Source organism: Apis laboriosa, unplaced genomic scaffold (genome assembly GCF_014066325.1).
Source record: "Apis laboriosa isolate Shangri-la unplaced genomic scaffold, ASM1406632v1 scaffold46_cov150, whole genome shotgun sequence".
Lineage (NCBI taxonomy): Eukaryota > Metazoa > Arthropoda > Insecta > Hymenoptera > Apidae > Apis > Apis laboriosa.
The window spans coordinates 1,243,821-1,261,066 of record NW_025223399.1 but is presented as its reverse complement, the minus strand read 5'-3'; the positions used below and the strand labels follow the sequence as shown (position 1 = coordinate 1,261,066).

General features: G+C 48.5%; 1 protein-coding gene across 4 annotated transcripts in view; it reads right to left on the bottom strand.

The window, feature by feature from the left end:
• Positions 1-17,246, bottom strand: part of LOC122716477 (serine/threonine-protein phosphatase 4 regulatory subunit 1-like) — a 108,492-nt gene that overhangs the window by 73,725 nt on the left and 17,521 nt on the right. For 3 of the 4 annotated variants that reach the window (XM_043939586.1, XM_043939590.1, XM_043939587.1), the window contains one exon: positions 15,508-15,673. The exons of the other annotated variant lie outside the window; for it this stretch is intronic. In XM_043939586.1, the coding sequence (XP_043795521.1) occupies positions 15,508-15,671 (164 nt within the window). In that variant the 5' untranslated portion in view covers positions 15,672-15,673. The remainder of the gene's footprint in view (positions 1-15,507; positions 15,674-17,246) is intronic. 4 annotated transcript variants of the gene reach the window in all.

Here is a 17,246-nt window from a genome sequence, read left to right as displayed (position 1 = left end):
TGATCTCTTGACGTGGCGATGATCGCATCGATCGAAATCGTGACTAGATGTAGACCGATGTAGACCTTCCTTCGCGAAACACGACGAGGCATCGTTCGAGGAATCGTCGTTGAACGATGATGGCACGAGGCGCCTAGAGCGCTACTTACGTGTCGCGCGTAAGTAGGCGGCTCGGAATTTTCATCCGCCAACTTTCGCGGATCGTATCGCAACGGCAGAGAGAGAACGGCGCAAACGACCGAGATAGCGTTGCTCACGTTCGCCTCTCTTATCTCGCGTATATAAGTCTTTCCTATTGTCGCGCAAACATCGCGCGGCACGAGTAGGTAAAGTATCTATCTACGTAAGTTTGGTTCGGAGAACGACATAATCGAGAGCTCGTTGTTGACCGTGTCGCAACGAGAGTAAGCGGGTAGGAACGCGGTAGAGTTTTCGATGAAAACGATAATACGAGGAAAACGTAAGCGGAATAAATAAAACGTTTCCGACGAACAGGGTCCGCGCGCGCGCGCGCGAGACAGAGAGAGAGAGAGAGAGAGAGAGGTCTTGAACTTGCCGCTAAGACTCGGGAGGAAACTATTACCGCGGGGCGGCGGTTATTCAAAGTGGCGTAGCGATGGTGGCAATGGACTCGAGTTCTCGGTGACACGAAGAGAAGAAACAAGGCGGGCGAAGAAAACTCATGAACGGGCAGAGTAGGATGGAGGACGGACGCCCGGGAATCGGAGAGAGAAAGAGAGAGAAAGAGAGAGAAAAAGGAGGAAAGAGAGAGGAGTATTTTTAGCGGTTACACATTGTTGTTGACTGCTTCTGACGACATTGAACCGCGGTCCCGCGCGCCGGAGAGAGGGAGAGCGAGAGCGAGAGAGAGAGAGAGAGAGCACCAGTCTCTAAAGTAAACCAGCGGTGGCCTGCGCGCACGCTCCGCACGCACATGCGTGCTGTTCGCGAAAACATCTCGTGAAATCGCGAAATATATGTACCGAATTTCGCGTATACGCGATACATCGTAATTATATTAACCCTCGTTCTTTCTTACCTACGAAGAATCATTTTTCGTCTCGTTGCAGCTGCGCCGAGAGAAAAATCGATTATACGAAACCGAGGGCAAGCGCGTATCGATTACCGTTATCAATTTCGCGCGATTTTTGGCCCGATTCGTGCGCTCCTCCACCAGGCTGACCTTACGCGATACGATACGACTCACGCAGCATGGCGAGTCGCGACCATTTCCTCAGATAACGAATTCATTCACAACGACGATTCATCCGGTTAACGAATCCGGCATGCGCTCTGAAATTCGATCGAGTGCTACGCTTTTAACACGCCGCTCGAGAACCAACGTTTTTAATATCCTTAACCACTTGCCGTTTGTAGATAATATCGCGCGTACATATTTTTTTCATCTCCTTCTTCGACAATTTCAACCATTAACGAATCGTTAAACCGATCCAACGAAACGATGGATTTTTCGGTAGAAATAAAATTTGTCAAAATTTAGAGATTCGCAACAAAATGATCCAATTTCAATTACGTCCGATCCGTTTTCGATTTAACCACATCTCCACTTGTAATACGTACGTACAATTATTTTGTTAAGGAAGATCGAGACAAATAATCGAGATAAAGATTTACGAATTTACGAATATAAGTAGAATAGAAAATATTTGGAGAGGACGATTCGTAAATTATGGAAGGGTTAAATTCCGCAATAACGAAATGGGAAGAAAGATTGAAATTAGTTTCGATCGACGAGATCGCGAGTCAAGATCTCGGAGTTATTGGAATTTTTTCCAAACGATCGAGCAAACGGAGGGGATATTTTCCATTTGGATTCTTTCTTCGCGAATTAACGCGCGCCTTTGTCGCGTCAAACGTACTCTTCCCCTCTGTGTTCGAAATACGCGTCTCTCTCTCCGTTCGCAAACTATACCTATCTCTTTGCGATTTTTTTTTTTTTTGTGCAAAATTCGAATCGATCGCTAATAGAAAACTTAGAAAGAAATCGAATCCGCGAATATCTCTTCAATCCACGGTGTTCGCGGATGTATAAAGATGTGTTCGTGTACGATAAAGAAGATAAGTATTTCGTGGAAGAAGAAGGAAGCTAAAGGCAAGACGGGATGACATGGATCTACGTGAAACGAAATGACGCAACGCTTGCATTTATCGATGCAAAGGATTCGTTCTCTCCTTGTAAAAGAAAAAGCGTCCTTAATTGATCGAATCGTTTCGGTCGAGAAGGGAAATCGAGATAGACGAAAATAAGGAGAAGCGGATTATATATAAAGTTATATACCGAAACGCGTTTATACGTAAGTACGCGTCATTCGAACTAGAATAAAGGATATTCCAAGAATGAAGGATACGTTGCTATAGCAATAGCACGTGTGAATGATTACTCACGTCACACGCGCCGCTTCGATGTACGCACGATCCTCGTTCCTTGGATAAACTTACCTGCAACAGAACGGATAAAGTGATTTACTTTGCGATGAAAAAATACGCGAAAGAAAGAGAGGCACGATCGATAACGCCAATCGAGAGAATCGAACGACATGGAATTTAACCGATATGGGCGGACCACGTTTGTAGCAGATCCGCGAAATTCTCGCAACTTTGGTCTTTGCTCCAATCTTCCGATTATTCGACGAATCGTAACGCAACGGATACGTGTTTACCAGAATCGACGACCCGCATCGGATTCTTAAATCGGTCGATGAACACGCGATCTCGATAACGATCGGATCACGTATAATCCTCTGGAAGCTTCCGTTCCCTACTTCTTCTTCTTCTTCTTCTTCTTCTTCTTCTTCTTCGAGAGAGAGAGAGAGAGAGAGAAGAATTCCACTCAAGGCGTGGAAGAAAAGTTTTATTAACGAATCGTGTATAAATCGGTCGATTTGGCAAAGGGCATGGTTGGCACAGGCTCGAGCCAGATCGGGACAACTCGGAATCTCCGAATCCAACGGCCCAACATCTCTCCGACGATTCTACAAAAGCGTCACGAAACACGGTGGCACACACCACCTGGACCTTGAATTCATCTTGCCTCTCTCTTTCGCGTCTACGTTTTCTTTTCTCGTTTCTTTCGCGTGCCCCGCCCGAAGGGTCCCGCATCTGCCACCTTGTGCCAGCGCCGCGTGTTTCGCCCGATAATCGCGATCCTCTCTGCTTTTTCCCCGAGAAGTCGTTCCTTTTCCTTTCGTCCGCCGACGAGGCTTCGATCCAAGTCCTCGTCACCGATTATCGCATACGATGCTAATCGAGATCGTACGTAACGTTCTCTCGAAGGACGAAGACGCGTGTTTCGGCGTGGCAGGTGGTGTCGGGAACCTATCGCTTTGTCTCGAAGCGCGATGTAATTTGTCCGCTCGAAAACGAATCCTTGAGGAGTAGAAAAAAAAACGTATAGGTATATCGCGACGCATCGTGCTCGAATCTATCCTTCTCGACAAGATTTGAGAATGACGGTTGACAGAAGGGCGAGAGAAGGGATATTTGGCGGGAAATCGGCGGCGATTAATTTAAAGGGAAAAGAAGAAAGGAAGAAACGAGCGGCTTGACGTCGAGTGGTTCTAGGTGGTTGAAGGTGGTGAAGCGAGCGAGCGGAGAAGGACGAGGGGTGAAGGAGGTGGAGGAGAAGAGGAAGATAAAGGGAAAGGGAGGATAGGATAAGACAGGATAAAAGAGAAAAAGAGAGGCGAAGGCAGGGAGGCTTAAGCAGGGGGCAGCAGGTGATGCACCAGGTGGAGGACGACGGCGCGTGCGCCGTTTTGCCCCCCGCCTTCCGGTCACGTGCCACAGCCTCAACCCCTCGCCCCCACTCATTCGCTCTTCCAACAACTCTCTTTCGTATCCTTCATCGTACGGATACAATCTTTCACTCTTCGTCCTTATCTTTATATATATCTTTTCTTCCAAAAATTTTCCAAAAATTTTCCAAAAATTTTCCAAAAATTTTCCAAAAATTACAACAACGATTACACGTCGACTTAGTTTATCGGTATTCGTTTCGTTTAGATCTGAGAAACGATTCCTTTCTCTCTCTCTCTCTCTCTCTCTCTCTCTCTCTCTCTTTCTCTTTCGGGGAGAATCGGCGAAGACGACAGATGTCGGATGGAAAGGAGAGAAAGGTGCAAGATCGACGGTGTAGCATCGTTTTTTCGTTTACGATTCTACGACGATTATCTCTTGTACTTATTTCACCCAACTTTTATCGTTTCTTCTTATCCTCCTCCTCCTCCATCAGCCTGCTTTCTCGCTCGGGTTTGATCGCCAAGGCACGAAGAAGCGAGCGAAGGAACGGACAGGAAGTCAGATAACCATCGACCCTAGTCGCCTGACGTTCTCTTCGAGAACCGAATGCTCCGCTGCTTCGGAGATCCCTTGGCCTTTAGGGATTCCCGCCTGCCTCTACAACACGCTTACCGATTCACGGGAGGAGTAATATTTAAAAATACGAAGGGAACGAATTACGCGTTGCGTTTTCCCCTTCTTTTCGAGCGCATCGAGAAGACGGGCGAATACGGACGCGCAGAATCACGCGATATTTCGAAAGATAGACAATTAGCGGAAACGGGATACCCGCGGCGGGCAGCGAATACAACGCTCTATCGCGGATCCACGGACGCAACGAGCAGTACCGAAAATTCGTGGAATGCTTAGACGACATCGTGCGACTCTGTATCTTTTTGCGCTTACCTCGTGTCTGGTCGAAAGAATATACCGTTTCGAGATTAGAGGCCGCGACGAGATGGATCTCGCGTCGCGTCGTGTCATAATCTTCAATCTTTGTTCTTTAATTCTTTTTTTTTTTTTTTTTTTTTCGGCGAAACGATCGAAAATTGGCGAAGAGAATCGGAAGGGATTTCTTCCTTCCGCGACGCATCTGTCCCGTTTCATTCGTTAGAGAGAGAGAGAGAGAGAGAGAGAGAGAGGAGGGGAGGTGTCCACTAGCCACAGTCCAGTAGGTGGAAAGCAGCCCGAAAGAAGCCAACTCACCTTTTCGTGGCTTCTCGGTAAATATACTCCGCGAGCGGTTGTATCCGTGTGCATCCGTGTGACCGGTGCACGGCCACGTGCCACGTGCGTGTCAGCTGCGATACGACCGGCAGAGTTTCGCTTCTAAAGGAAGCTCTCCTTTCCCGATTTTATCGACGGACCGAGACACCGGTGCATAGGCCGCGACCAATCCGAGAGAGAGAGAGAGAGAGAGAGAGAGAGAGAGAGAGAGAAGGGAAACCGCGATGAGCGAAACAGACCAGACCAACGACCGAACCGACCAACGATCGGAACCAAAGTTAGACTTGGGGCGCTTCCATCGCTCGATCCTCGCCTCGATTTTTCCAGCGAAAGACGACGAGAGGTGGTCCAAGAACGAGAAGAAAGAGAATTTGCGCGCGTTTTCGTACTGCGAAAGATCGAAAAACCTCGGCAGCAGATGTCGGCACGCGAGATGCGCGCGTGTGCGCGTTGCATGGGCCGAGAGAAAGGGAGCGGCGGGTTCCCTATCTCTGCCTCTTTTTTTCCTCTCTTTCTTTCTGCCTTGGCGTGAACGCCTGCGGCTGGAAACCGAGGGAGGAACGGAGAGAGGGAGAAAAAAGAAATGCATTAATTTCCCCGCGCCGATAGAGGCAACAGATGCCCACCGGCGGAGAGGAACAACGATCCACCTTCCACGCGTGCCACTTTTCGTCCAGACTTTCTCGATCTATCGTGAAGGGAGGGTGCGTGCGTCTCGAGCCGAAGGCGATATCGCGATGTTTCGATAGTCGTCCTTACGTAACATCGTGGTTAGGAAATGCGATCCATCCGATCGAACGCAACGACGATTCCAAGGGTCGGTGGATCGTGACCACGCGCCAACAGTCTCGTTAAAATAGGAATGCGCGATCGGGTCGGGTGATAAGGACACCGATGACCGAAATCGTCGTCCGCGATACGTGATCACCGATTCGATGCCTCCCGTTTAAGAGCGAACCGCCATTACGCGCAGGAAACAATCGACGATTACCACGCGCTCCATTATCATTTTATTCTCGTTTAACCACGATTTAGGGACAACAAATATCGAACCGTGTGCGCGCTTGGCGGCAATGAACGGTTAAATGGGAGGATATCTTCCGAGATAATTTTATTTGTTTCGAAACTGGGGGAGACTGCGTTCGAACGCTCTTCGATCGATTTCCGAAAGAAATTACGTGTAATATCGATGCGACGCGACGTATAATTCCATATTTACAGCGAACGATCGCTGCATCGGCTGTCGAGGAAAGCTGATCCGCAGGTTGAACAAAGCCGACCCCTTCTCGCCTCTCGTATATCGTCCGCCGTGCCGAATAATATCCCCTCGCCGTGTGGAGAAAGAGTTTGGGACCGCGACGTCTGTTCCGCTCGAATTATATATATATATATCTACATGTGCGTATCGAAGACGAAGAAGAAGAAGAAGAAGAAGAAGAAGACGGAGAGGATCGGAGCAGGAGAGATCGCGAGAGTGTAGGGTGGAAGGGCGTGGAAGGGAGGGAAGGGAGAGGTCGAGGGCCTAAAGGAAACACATGCCAGGAAGGCTCGTGCCACGACGATCTAAGCCGCGTATCTCGTGAGGTTGCAGCTGCCCTGCACCATCGCCGCAAATTGCCTCTCCCTTCCCCAACCCCTCCCCGACCAAACCCCTATACTCGGCCACCCTTGTCGTTGCTTCCACGCGAAAACCCGAACGAGCTCGGCTTCCTTAAAGCGAGCCGGGCTAAGACCTCGGAGGAGCATCTCGTGGAGGAGCCGTCGCCGCCGCCGCCGCCGCCGCCGCCACCACCACCACCATCACCACGGACGCGTGGTGGAAGGTGGATGGAAGGAAGGAAGGGAGGGAGAGAGAGAGGCCCACGGGGTCCCGACGGCGTGCTTCGCACCTGGAGAGGAAGAAGACACGCGGCTCGGCAACCGTGAAATTTACAAGCGGCGGGGAGGTTGGGCGATGGAGGAATATGGATTTTTTTCGGGGGCCTCCATCTTTCTCGAGAACACTTTTCGAGAACGTAACGTTAGGGAGGAGGATCTCGATCGAAGGTGGACGATAACGAGGAGATGGGGATCGATGGAATAATCGGTGCGTCCGAGCGGAAAATCGATCGAATCGGGGTCGAAGAGGGCCGCCGATTTCGCTCTGGCTGCGGCCCGATTCGTTCGATTTCGGGAAGCGAGGCAAGCGAGTTGGACTCGAGTCGGGGAGGGGGAGGAAGAGGAAAAAGAGGTGGCCTCGCGAGAGGAAGGGCACGGGTGGATGGACAAATTCGATCGTTGTCGGCCGTTTGACGGCTATTGGCCAAGAGAGATATATGTATTCAGTTACCGGGTTTAACACGAGACGCGCGTCGTAACACGATAACGCGGTCGGTCGGTTTTTCGTTCGCTCCCCCTAAGAGGAGCCCGAACGACTCTTTCGTACGATCAAATTTTCGACTATCGAATATTCATGGTCGGAGGGGAGGGGTTCCTTTTTGTACGAGGCAAGTCGAGCGACAGCCGGGATGCACGCGACGACGAATCACGGAGTGGACGGACCGGGGGATCGAATATTTGACCCGCGCGTGTTAATTCCATTTTTCCAATAATTCGACGAAAGGAAGAATCCGATGGACGGTGAATTTAAGACTTTATTAAATTTATTCTTCGTTGTATCCACTTTGGAACACAAGCGTTCCCTCTCTATTCGCGAGTGACAGCAGCCGCTATTCCCTCTTCTTAGCAGGGAGAGGTGAGAATCGCGAACGGAAGGAGAGGAGGACCCGTTCCGTACCCGGGCCGACCAACGCTCCTCTTTCTCTCCTATCCCTTGCGTGGAAAGCCGCGTGGAGCAAGTAGCCAGGAGGGGGTTATCGGCCGGCCGATGTCATTTTCTCTGGTCGGTCAAAAAGCGGAGGGAAAAGGAGGGAAAAGGGGGAAAGGGAGAGAGAGAAAAGAGAGAGAAGGGAGAAAGTCGATGGTGACGCGTTTAATGCACGTCAAAGGGCCGTCGTTGTCGCTTCTTCCAGTACTCGGTCGCTATTTAACGTTGTCTCAAGATGCCCTGGACCAGATAACCGATGAAAAACGTCCACCTTAAGCACGCTCTTCCACTTTCTTCTTCTTCTTCTGCTTCGTCTTCTTCGAACACACAAGGTGTGGGATCGAAAGGAAAGAGAAAAAGAAATATCCGTTGAAATTTATTCCGGCGTTTCCGCGCACGGGAAGATATCTCGGTCGAAATAAGGTCAGCCGCCATTTCGAACGGATCCTGTCTAGTAGCCGGAATTTTGTCCGGATATTTCCGCCTTGACTATTTTACTTGCTGGATTACTCCAATTCCGGGAATACGTAGTTTCGTGCAACTTTATGCGCATTGCTCGGTTATATTTACGTCGTGATTCGCGCTTTGAATGTTCGCGGAGGCGGATGGAAATGGCGTACTCGCTCTCTTATATTAAACCGCTAACAAAGAAGGGCTTTATTAAGAACGCGAGCACGTTTCTTTCTTTCTTTCCTTCTTTCTTTTTAAAATCGCTTTCCCCTTCTTCTTTCCCCCCATTTTCGTCGTTAACGATTTTACTCCTCGTTCGGACGGATGGGATAAAACGAAAAAGATGGATTCTCACGAAGAAGAGATCGACGGATAATTCTCGCTTTGTTTCTCGCGAGGCGAGAGAAGGAAATATAGGAGGGTTTCCAGGCTGCCGGAGGTGAGCAGAGAAAATCGGAAGCGTCGCCGCGAAATGGTCGTTACCGGGCCCTGCTGATTATCTAAGGGCGGACGTCATTTCCGCGTGGGCGTATGCCTCCGGGGATCGAAGGGAGAGGCGAACGACGCGGCCCCCTTTCTGCTATTTCGGGATTAGACTCGTCGATTGCCAGCCTCGACAGCTGGGGTAGATTTTTCAAATTCCAGCTGCTGCCTATTTCCTACGGTCTTCCGGTGGAATTTCATCGATCTGTTTCTCTACATCGTTGCGCCCGAGACGCCGCCGAAAATCCAAAAATCCAACTTCGATTCGATGTTTCCACCTTTCTTCTTTCTCGATCGCCGTTCGCAAAACGATCGTAAAGACAAAGACGAACGCGTCGTCTTTCTTCTCGGTTACGTTCTTCGTTTCGAAATTTATAATAGATATGATAGAAACGATAAAAGGAAGGAAGGAAGGAAGGAAGGAAGGAAGGAAGGAAGGAAGGAAGAAAGGAAGAAGGATCGTACATATATATATTTGTTCCCGTAGTCGGTAGATGGGCACCCCTGAAGCGGGACCCAGAGGGTGCATCGGAATCGTAGAGGTCCGAGGGTAACAAACGCGAGTAAAATGGATAAAGGCTACACCTGGCCTCCGGATGGTCGACGGCGGCACGCGCTGCCCTCTCCCTCTCTCTTCCACTCCGCGCAGATAGGTCTCGTTTTCCCCCCCGAATGTACACACCTGCCCCTCACCGACACACGCGTGCACACGTCGCTACACGACCGTGCGCGCAGCGAGGGTCGTAAATGCACACACGGATTACTCCCTGTGCCACAAAGGATAGAAACGGAAAGTGGACGAGGACAGAGAGAGAGAGAGAGAGACTCTAGACGTAGTTAGCAGCCCGTTGCAATTCCGTCGCATTATTTCCTAGGACGGTGGACAGTGGAGCCTCCTCGAGCAGACTCGAGCTCCTTTCACCGGTGAATAAACTTTGCGCCAAGAAAAGGGCTCCGCGACCAGCCCTTACTTACGTATACGCCGCATTAACGCGGACCAACCACCGCTTCGACTTCGGTCGAAGAGATACCCGAGTAACCGTAATCTTTACGATCGATTCTTCCTCGTCTACCGTTATTTCGATCGCGTATACGTTTCTTTCTTTCTTTCTTTCTTTCTTATTCGGTCGTAACCGAATCCGATAGAATGGAAAATTCTTAAATTCTCGTTGGATCGAATTGGAGCCATTCGAGGAAACAAAAGTGAAACGATACGAAACGATCACAAAAGCGATCATTTTTATGTCATTTGTATCCCGTCGATTTTCCTCGATTCTCTTTCGCTCGACGCGTCATCTCCCAAATTGTTCCCAAGAAAGTGGAGAGAAAAGGAAGAAGAAGAAGCGAGAAAAATTTCGATCAAATAACATAAAGAGAATTGGAAACGAGGGAAGGTTTAGCACACGTGTGACACGATGGTGCTCGGTTCGTTCGTTTTCTCTCCTCGCGTGAAATCGCGGAAAGCTTTGGACAGCGAAACGCGTGGTGGCTAATCGGCGGAGGAGCGCGCATTATTAAAAGATCGCCTCCCTCTCGGCCCGACCAACCACCGACTCCCGAGTTTTCGACGTTAAGGGCGGCGGCGGCGGACGCCGTTATCGCGGGGCCAGCCTCCTAATGAGGCGAGGGACGACTTTAACGAGCATTTTCCGCGCCAGATGCCGCGATATCGCCACGTAAATCGATCGCTGCTTATACGCCGCTACGAAAAAATATCGGGACGCGCGGAAAAGCGCGCACCGAGAGACCGGTGGGCAGATGGTGACGAAGGGCGAAGGCCTAGACACCGGCTTTGCCCAAACGATTTCTTTCTACTCTCTCTCTCTCTCTCTTCCGACCGTCGACCGAGATAATTAGAGATCCTCGTAGCCGATAAAGCGTCTCGCACACGCGTACGCCTCTCTTTTTTTCCCTCCCTCCTCCCTCCCCCTCCCCGTCCTCGCCAACGTTTATCACGATACACCGGTATCGATCTGACCCTACCGCGAGACCAACGTACGCACATACATCGTCGCGCGATCCCCAATTTCCTTCTTCTTCTTCTTCTTCTTCGATTCCATCGATTATTCGTCTTTTTTCTCCATTCCCAACAAGGATTCTAACGAAGAGTCCATTAAGAGTTTAATGGATCGTCTCTTTTCCCTTCGCTCTGATCGTCGGGGCTCGCGTTATCGCGAATTTATATATCGAAGATACGAGAGAAAGTTTGGAGCCCTCCGCTCCGAATGTATCTTTCGAAATTCGAAAGACGGAGGGAGGACACGAGCGTTTTGATAAATTATTGAAACGGACGAAACGACCGTTGAGCGCGATAATCGCGTTTAATTTCTTAAACCGCGCTGCGTTTCGTTCCCTTTAAAAGGAGGTTTAAATACGCATCTCGAGTTTTGGAAAAACACACTATCGAGGACGAGGACGAGTGTACGAGGCGATATAGGGGTTTATCATCGAACAACAATACAACGATTATTCCATAGGCAAGCGCCGTTCGTGCACGACTACGAGTCGTGACCTAAGACAATAGATTCGTTTACCATGCATTGCCCTCGTATCGTACGTTTCGTGAAAACAAATTAATCTTCTCAAGTTCGACGTTTCGTCTTTTGGCAATCGCGACATCATTTATTCCCACCATCCGATTATCGATGAATCGCACGAGAGAATTGTACCTGGTATTCCTGGATCGAAGATTTCAAACGATCGACGAGCCGAGTACGAGGAAAAAAAACTGGATCAAAGTGCATACCTGGATGGACGTAACGTCGCGCAAGATGACGCAATCGTTTCATCGCAGCGATGGGATTAAGCGGATATTGCCAGTAAATTTCTTCCTCTTCGAACGCTTTTATGGAAAGAAGGAAAGAGAATTTTCACAAATTTTCACAAACTTTAATCGAATCAAAATAATAAATACGATATTGAAAATTATTCTTTATCGCAAACAACGTGCCTCAATAACATCGAGATTCGATTCGAAAACGAGTTATTTTTCCTGGATCGATCCTGATATAAATCGAATCTTTTGTATTTCGCTTAGACCATCGAAATTCCATCCGAGGAATCGTATTGGCCTCGAGATCCTCGAGAGTAGATTCGTTTACGCCGGGAGGAATGGTTTTCGGGGATGATAGGCGTGGTGGTGTCCCACTGACCCGATACGGCCATTTTTCAAACGATCGAAACCGAATCACCAAATTATCCGAACGTAAATCGAAATCGCAAATACTCGTGGTAACACCCTAATCCCGCTATATTGCCCACTCTCTCTCTCTCTCTCTCTCTCTTCGTTCTTCTATACCCTTGTGTCTCTATACGTGTTTCCATCTATACGTGTGTTGGCGCGTGTATGCACGTATTGAAACCCGGAGCGAGCAGCGACGACGATGAAAAAGCGGAGGAGAACGACAATCGGAAAATTGTGCCATCTGGTCGAAGGCTGCGTTCACACCGAACAATGTCCGCATTATCTGTCCTCCGCAGCGGTGGAACAGGCATGACGTGGCAAATGCTTGCCACGAGCAGACGAATCGACCGGTCGTCATTCGATTATTACCGCTTCGATCCAGTGGGCCTCCCCCCAGTTTTAATTCCAATCGGATAATTATCCCAAGAAAACGGCCATTTTTCTTCAACGATTCCCGTTAAACGAACGTACGTACAACTCGGCGTAATGGCAATCGATCCGATCCGAAGGGAACAAAGAGGAAGAGTCAATTTATCGCGCGGATATATTATATATTTCGACCGGTTTCGAGCCCTGTCTAGACTCGTTGCAGACGTGACCCAAGATCCGGATTAATTTTAGCGGTATTTTGTTTCGACCGCGTCTCGCGTTGCGCGGCGCACACCATAGCCGATGAACCCGATTGGCCGGTCCGTCGCGCCTGTATTTCTCAATATTTCGCACGTGCACCGCTCGCGCCAGGAAATCGCATCACGGCGCCAGAAACATCTCCCCTGTTTTTCCTCCTTCCTCTTCTACCACCTTCCCGGTCTTTCGAAAACGAGGCGAAGCAACGAGGTTGGAGAGGAAAGGAAGAAGAAGAAGAAGAAAAAGATTTTGCAACTTTGTTCAAAGTTCTTTCCAAGTTCGCTTCGTAATTGTACAACGTATTACCGGCGAGGTGTTAACGTTTCGCACCGATCTTATTATAAACTTAACGACGTGTTAAATTATGCTTACTAGTTGCAAACTAGTTGCAAATTCCTTCGACTCGTTCGATATTCGAATATCGGGCACGTGAGATAATACCGAAGTAATACTTGCTTGCACAGAAATGACTGTCTAGAAAATTCGTGCTACTACTTTCGGCTCGAAAGCTAGATATCAATCCAATCGATCTCCTCTTGATCCCTGTTTCGACACGAACGTTACGATACGATGCGATGCATTAGTTACGTATCGCATTCGCGTATTTCTATAGAATTGCGCAAATTTCCTGTCCGATAAACTCGCAAGGCGAATCGAAAGATACCATCTTTCCGCAGAGAGGAAGAGGAAGAAGAAGAGGAGGAAGAAGAAGAAGAGGAAGAAGAGGAAGAAAACTTTCTAATCGCACGTGAAATCCCGCGAGCACGTTGTAATCGGAAACGCGGTTACGAAACGCGTTTTTGACCGGTTACATCTCGGCTGCACTTGGCACCCGAGAACGGTCCACCAGGGAAATCCGTACCGCTTCTGGGCGCCTGGATTCTCTCCTCTCCTTTTTCACTGAACGAACGCGGCTCGATTCGAACCAGCTGCGAACCATGTTTTTCCGCGCGACGAGATCAAGATCGGGTTGAATCGGAGCGAGAAATACCGATACTCTCTCCGTCCCTTTGTTCCGTCCCGGCTCGTATCGCGCTCGCACGCGCCACAACGCGTCCATAAATCACTCGTGTCAATTAAGGAGACTCGAAATCGCGGCAAAATCGCGACATTATACACACGCATACTCGAACGAATCAACGGTTCTCCTCTTTCTCTCCAACGAAGATGGACAATTAGAAATCGAAGATTTCGATTTTTCTTTCGTCTCTCTCGTTCCCAACGTTGAAGAATTATTGTATAATGGGAGGAGGAAGGAAAGAAAAAAAAAAAAAGAAGAAAGAAAACACGAGCGATTCTCCGCGAGATCGATTTTACCGTACGATCTATTTCACTCATAGGTGAACCGAGCGCACGTTCCAAAGTTCACTCATCCGAAACGTTAGCGGGGGAAAGAGAGAGAGAGAGAGAAGAGAAACGCATGACGTTGACCTCAAACGAGGCGCCCGGCAGTTGGTCGGTGCAGGAAGGGAGGACGCGACGCCGCGCGCCGCGACGCTGACGCACCGTGTATATTTGGCTAGGGTCCGTCACGTCCGATCGTAGTAGTTCTTTCCACGCTAGGTAATCTCGAGTGACTGCTATCCTCCGTATCCTCTAGGTCGTCGTTACGTTCCGATTTTAAACCTTCGTTTTTAGCCGACAGACCGATACTCTCCAACCCTATCGATATCGAGTTCCCACGATTCGCAGAATCGAAATTGAATAAAAATTAAACAAAACGATTCTTCTCACGATTTCCTATCGCATATGCAACAGTTTTAAGGTATTCTTGCGCGGGGATACGAATTCATTTACGATCGTGAACGTTTAGCAGCGAGATTTCTTTCGTCGTTGTCCAAACAAGACCTAGACTCTGAGCTTCGACCGAAGCGAAGTGGATGCGAAACGGGAGGGAGAAAGAAGAAGAGAAGGAAGAGGAAGAGAAGGAAGATGGAAAAACGACGAGCGACCGTTTTCGAGTTGAAAGTTGAGAGGAAGTGGAGAGGAGGTTGGGAAGCAACGCGAGATTCGTCGTACGAAGAAGAAGAAGCAGCGACCGTCGACTACCGGCGCTTCGAGAATTTATGGACGCGCCCTTCTTTCTTTCTCTCTCTCTCTCTCTCTTCCCTATTGGGTACAGCGCATCCGGCCCAATGCTCGGAAAAAGCGAAACCAACACGAGAGGACTTGGGCGTTACATTGTATAGCGGTAGTCACCGATGCTTCGAAAGAGATTTCCTTTTCTCTCTTTCTTTCTCTTCGCATGGAAACGAGCAGGCATTTCTTTCATCATGGTCTTATTCAATGTCTGCTTACGTGTACATCACATTTTCCCCTTATATCGTGTACGCCGATGTTCCACATACTTCATATATATGTATAATGTTTCGACAATTTTCCTCCGAATCCTCTCTCCTTCCTTTAAACGTTCTTCGAGTGTTCTTCGAACGATTCGCCGCGTCGATGGAAATACGTTTCGTCTCGCATTTCGATTTCGCAATTATATTCGGTGGTGGGTATAGGAAGGTTAAAGAAATTTCGAAAACGTTCGAAAAGCGTAAGTACTTTTATCTTTACACGTATGTATATGTATGTATGTATATGTATGCGCGTTAATGCGAGTCGGGGTAAAAATGTTAACAAACGTGCTCGTTCACCGTGCCAATCAATTTTTCGCTCTTTCATGCAAACAAGACAAGGGGAGCAAGCTGTTTCGTATACGCTCGTTTCGCTCTTGTCATACGGTCACACTCTTCAACTTGTCCGTATTGTACACGTAAAAAACACGGATAAGCGGATGAATCGAATAAGATTTCGAGACGAGTATCGAGAAAAATAAGCTAATGGTTAACTTGATTACAACGCCGTACCGTTATCGCGCTTAATTAAAAAAAAAAAAAAAAAAAAAAAAAAAAGAAGATGAACAAAGGGTACATGAGGGTACACTCACCGTGTGAAGTTTGCGTCCGACGTTACGTACTGTTGCAATTTCAGTAGCAGTTCGTCCTTTCCACCTTCGTCGCCACTTCCTCCAATATTGCAAATATCGTTTCCGGAAGCGTCAGGACTCAGATTATAATCAACATCATCGTCGTCGACTTCATCAATCTCCATTGCTGAGCAAACGAAAACGTCATTGTATTTAAATGGGATAAAAATACGAAATCTTGACACGTCGGGGGGGGGGAAAGAACGAAGAAAAAAATATGTTGCTGTTGGATAAAAAAAGGAAAATATTCGCGCCAACTTCTTCGACCGCTTCTTAATAACAGAGAAACGTGTCAACGTTTTGTACGATCGTGTTTTTGTACGCGAGCCGTTCAACTATACCGAGATAAATGGATGGAGGGAGATGTATCGTTGGATTCGCATCGATCGCAAATATTCGCTTCTCCATTCGCGCGCGCTTCCGGAGAGAAAGGTTGAACGAGTGTGACTAGCGTAATGACTTCGTGACAAGAGCGTGAGAGGAGGTCCTGATTTCGAGTTTCCCTTCCTCCGTTCCTTCTTTTTTTTCCGAGTTTGTCAACCGCGTTACTTCGATCGTTATTATTCGCAAATTCCTCGGATGATTAAATTTTCGAGAGTAGATCGCGGAACAAGAAAAGGAAGATTGCTTTTTCTTTTTTTAAAGTATTAAAGTAATAAAGTAAATTTCCAATAGTTGCACGCACACGCGCACACACATACACGATCAACGAAATTGTACGTTGCTAGATATCTTTCTCGTCGCGGTCCGATGCCTCCTCAAAGTCGTAAAGAATGGTTTTAATCCAGCGCCGGATTCGATTTAATTTCGTTTCAACGAAGGAAAAAATCCACTTTGTCCCGGTTTTTACGTTTTTTCGTTGGGCAATGGCATGAAAATTACCTCCTCCGTTTCGACGGTAAAACGATAATTTATAGGAGATCCGCGGATATTTTTCTTCTCTTCTTTGCCCGCGCTGGAGGGGAACGAAGAGTAAAGGATGGAGAGAAAAAAGAGATAAGAAGCGAGAGGAAAGAGGAGGGGGAGGAGAAACAGAAGAAGCGGAAAGAAGAAAAAGAAGAAGATTCTCGATGGTGGTGGCGCGCACGAGCCACGGAAGCGCGAGAAGATGCGAAAGGATACGTGTAAGAAAGGCAGAGAGACGGAGGAGAAAGCGTGGAAAGAGAGCGACTTCCGTCTGTCCGATTCTAACCTCCTCCTCCTCCTCCTCCTCCTCCTCCTCCTCCTCCCTTTTATCGTGACGCTCGATCGGATCGACCGGTCCGTCCACGAGTCCTTCTATCCGAAACAACCGCGCACAACCCTCTCTCTCTCTCTCTCTCTCTCTCTGTCGGTTCTCGAGACCACCCTTTCTCATCGTCTGGCCTACGGTACAGCCCCCTCTATCGGTCTTCTGGCATCACCGTGTGGGAGGAGGTAGGGGCTGGGCTCCAGAAACTCATTTGAATCACGTGCAACGACGAGTCAAGTGTAACCGTACTACGCGTTTACGTATATACGCGCGCTACTACCTCAGTTACCAACCATCTCCTTTTTCCCACTTTTTTTCCCACCCCCTCCCCTCTTTTCTCCCTTCATCGATTTCGACGTTCCGTAATCGTGTCGCCGTTTCACGTCCATCTCTCGATCCCCTCCTTCTCTCTCCACTTTTCTCTCTACTTTTTCCCCAACGTACCTTAACCCCTTGCTGGCTCTCTTTC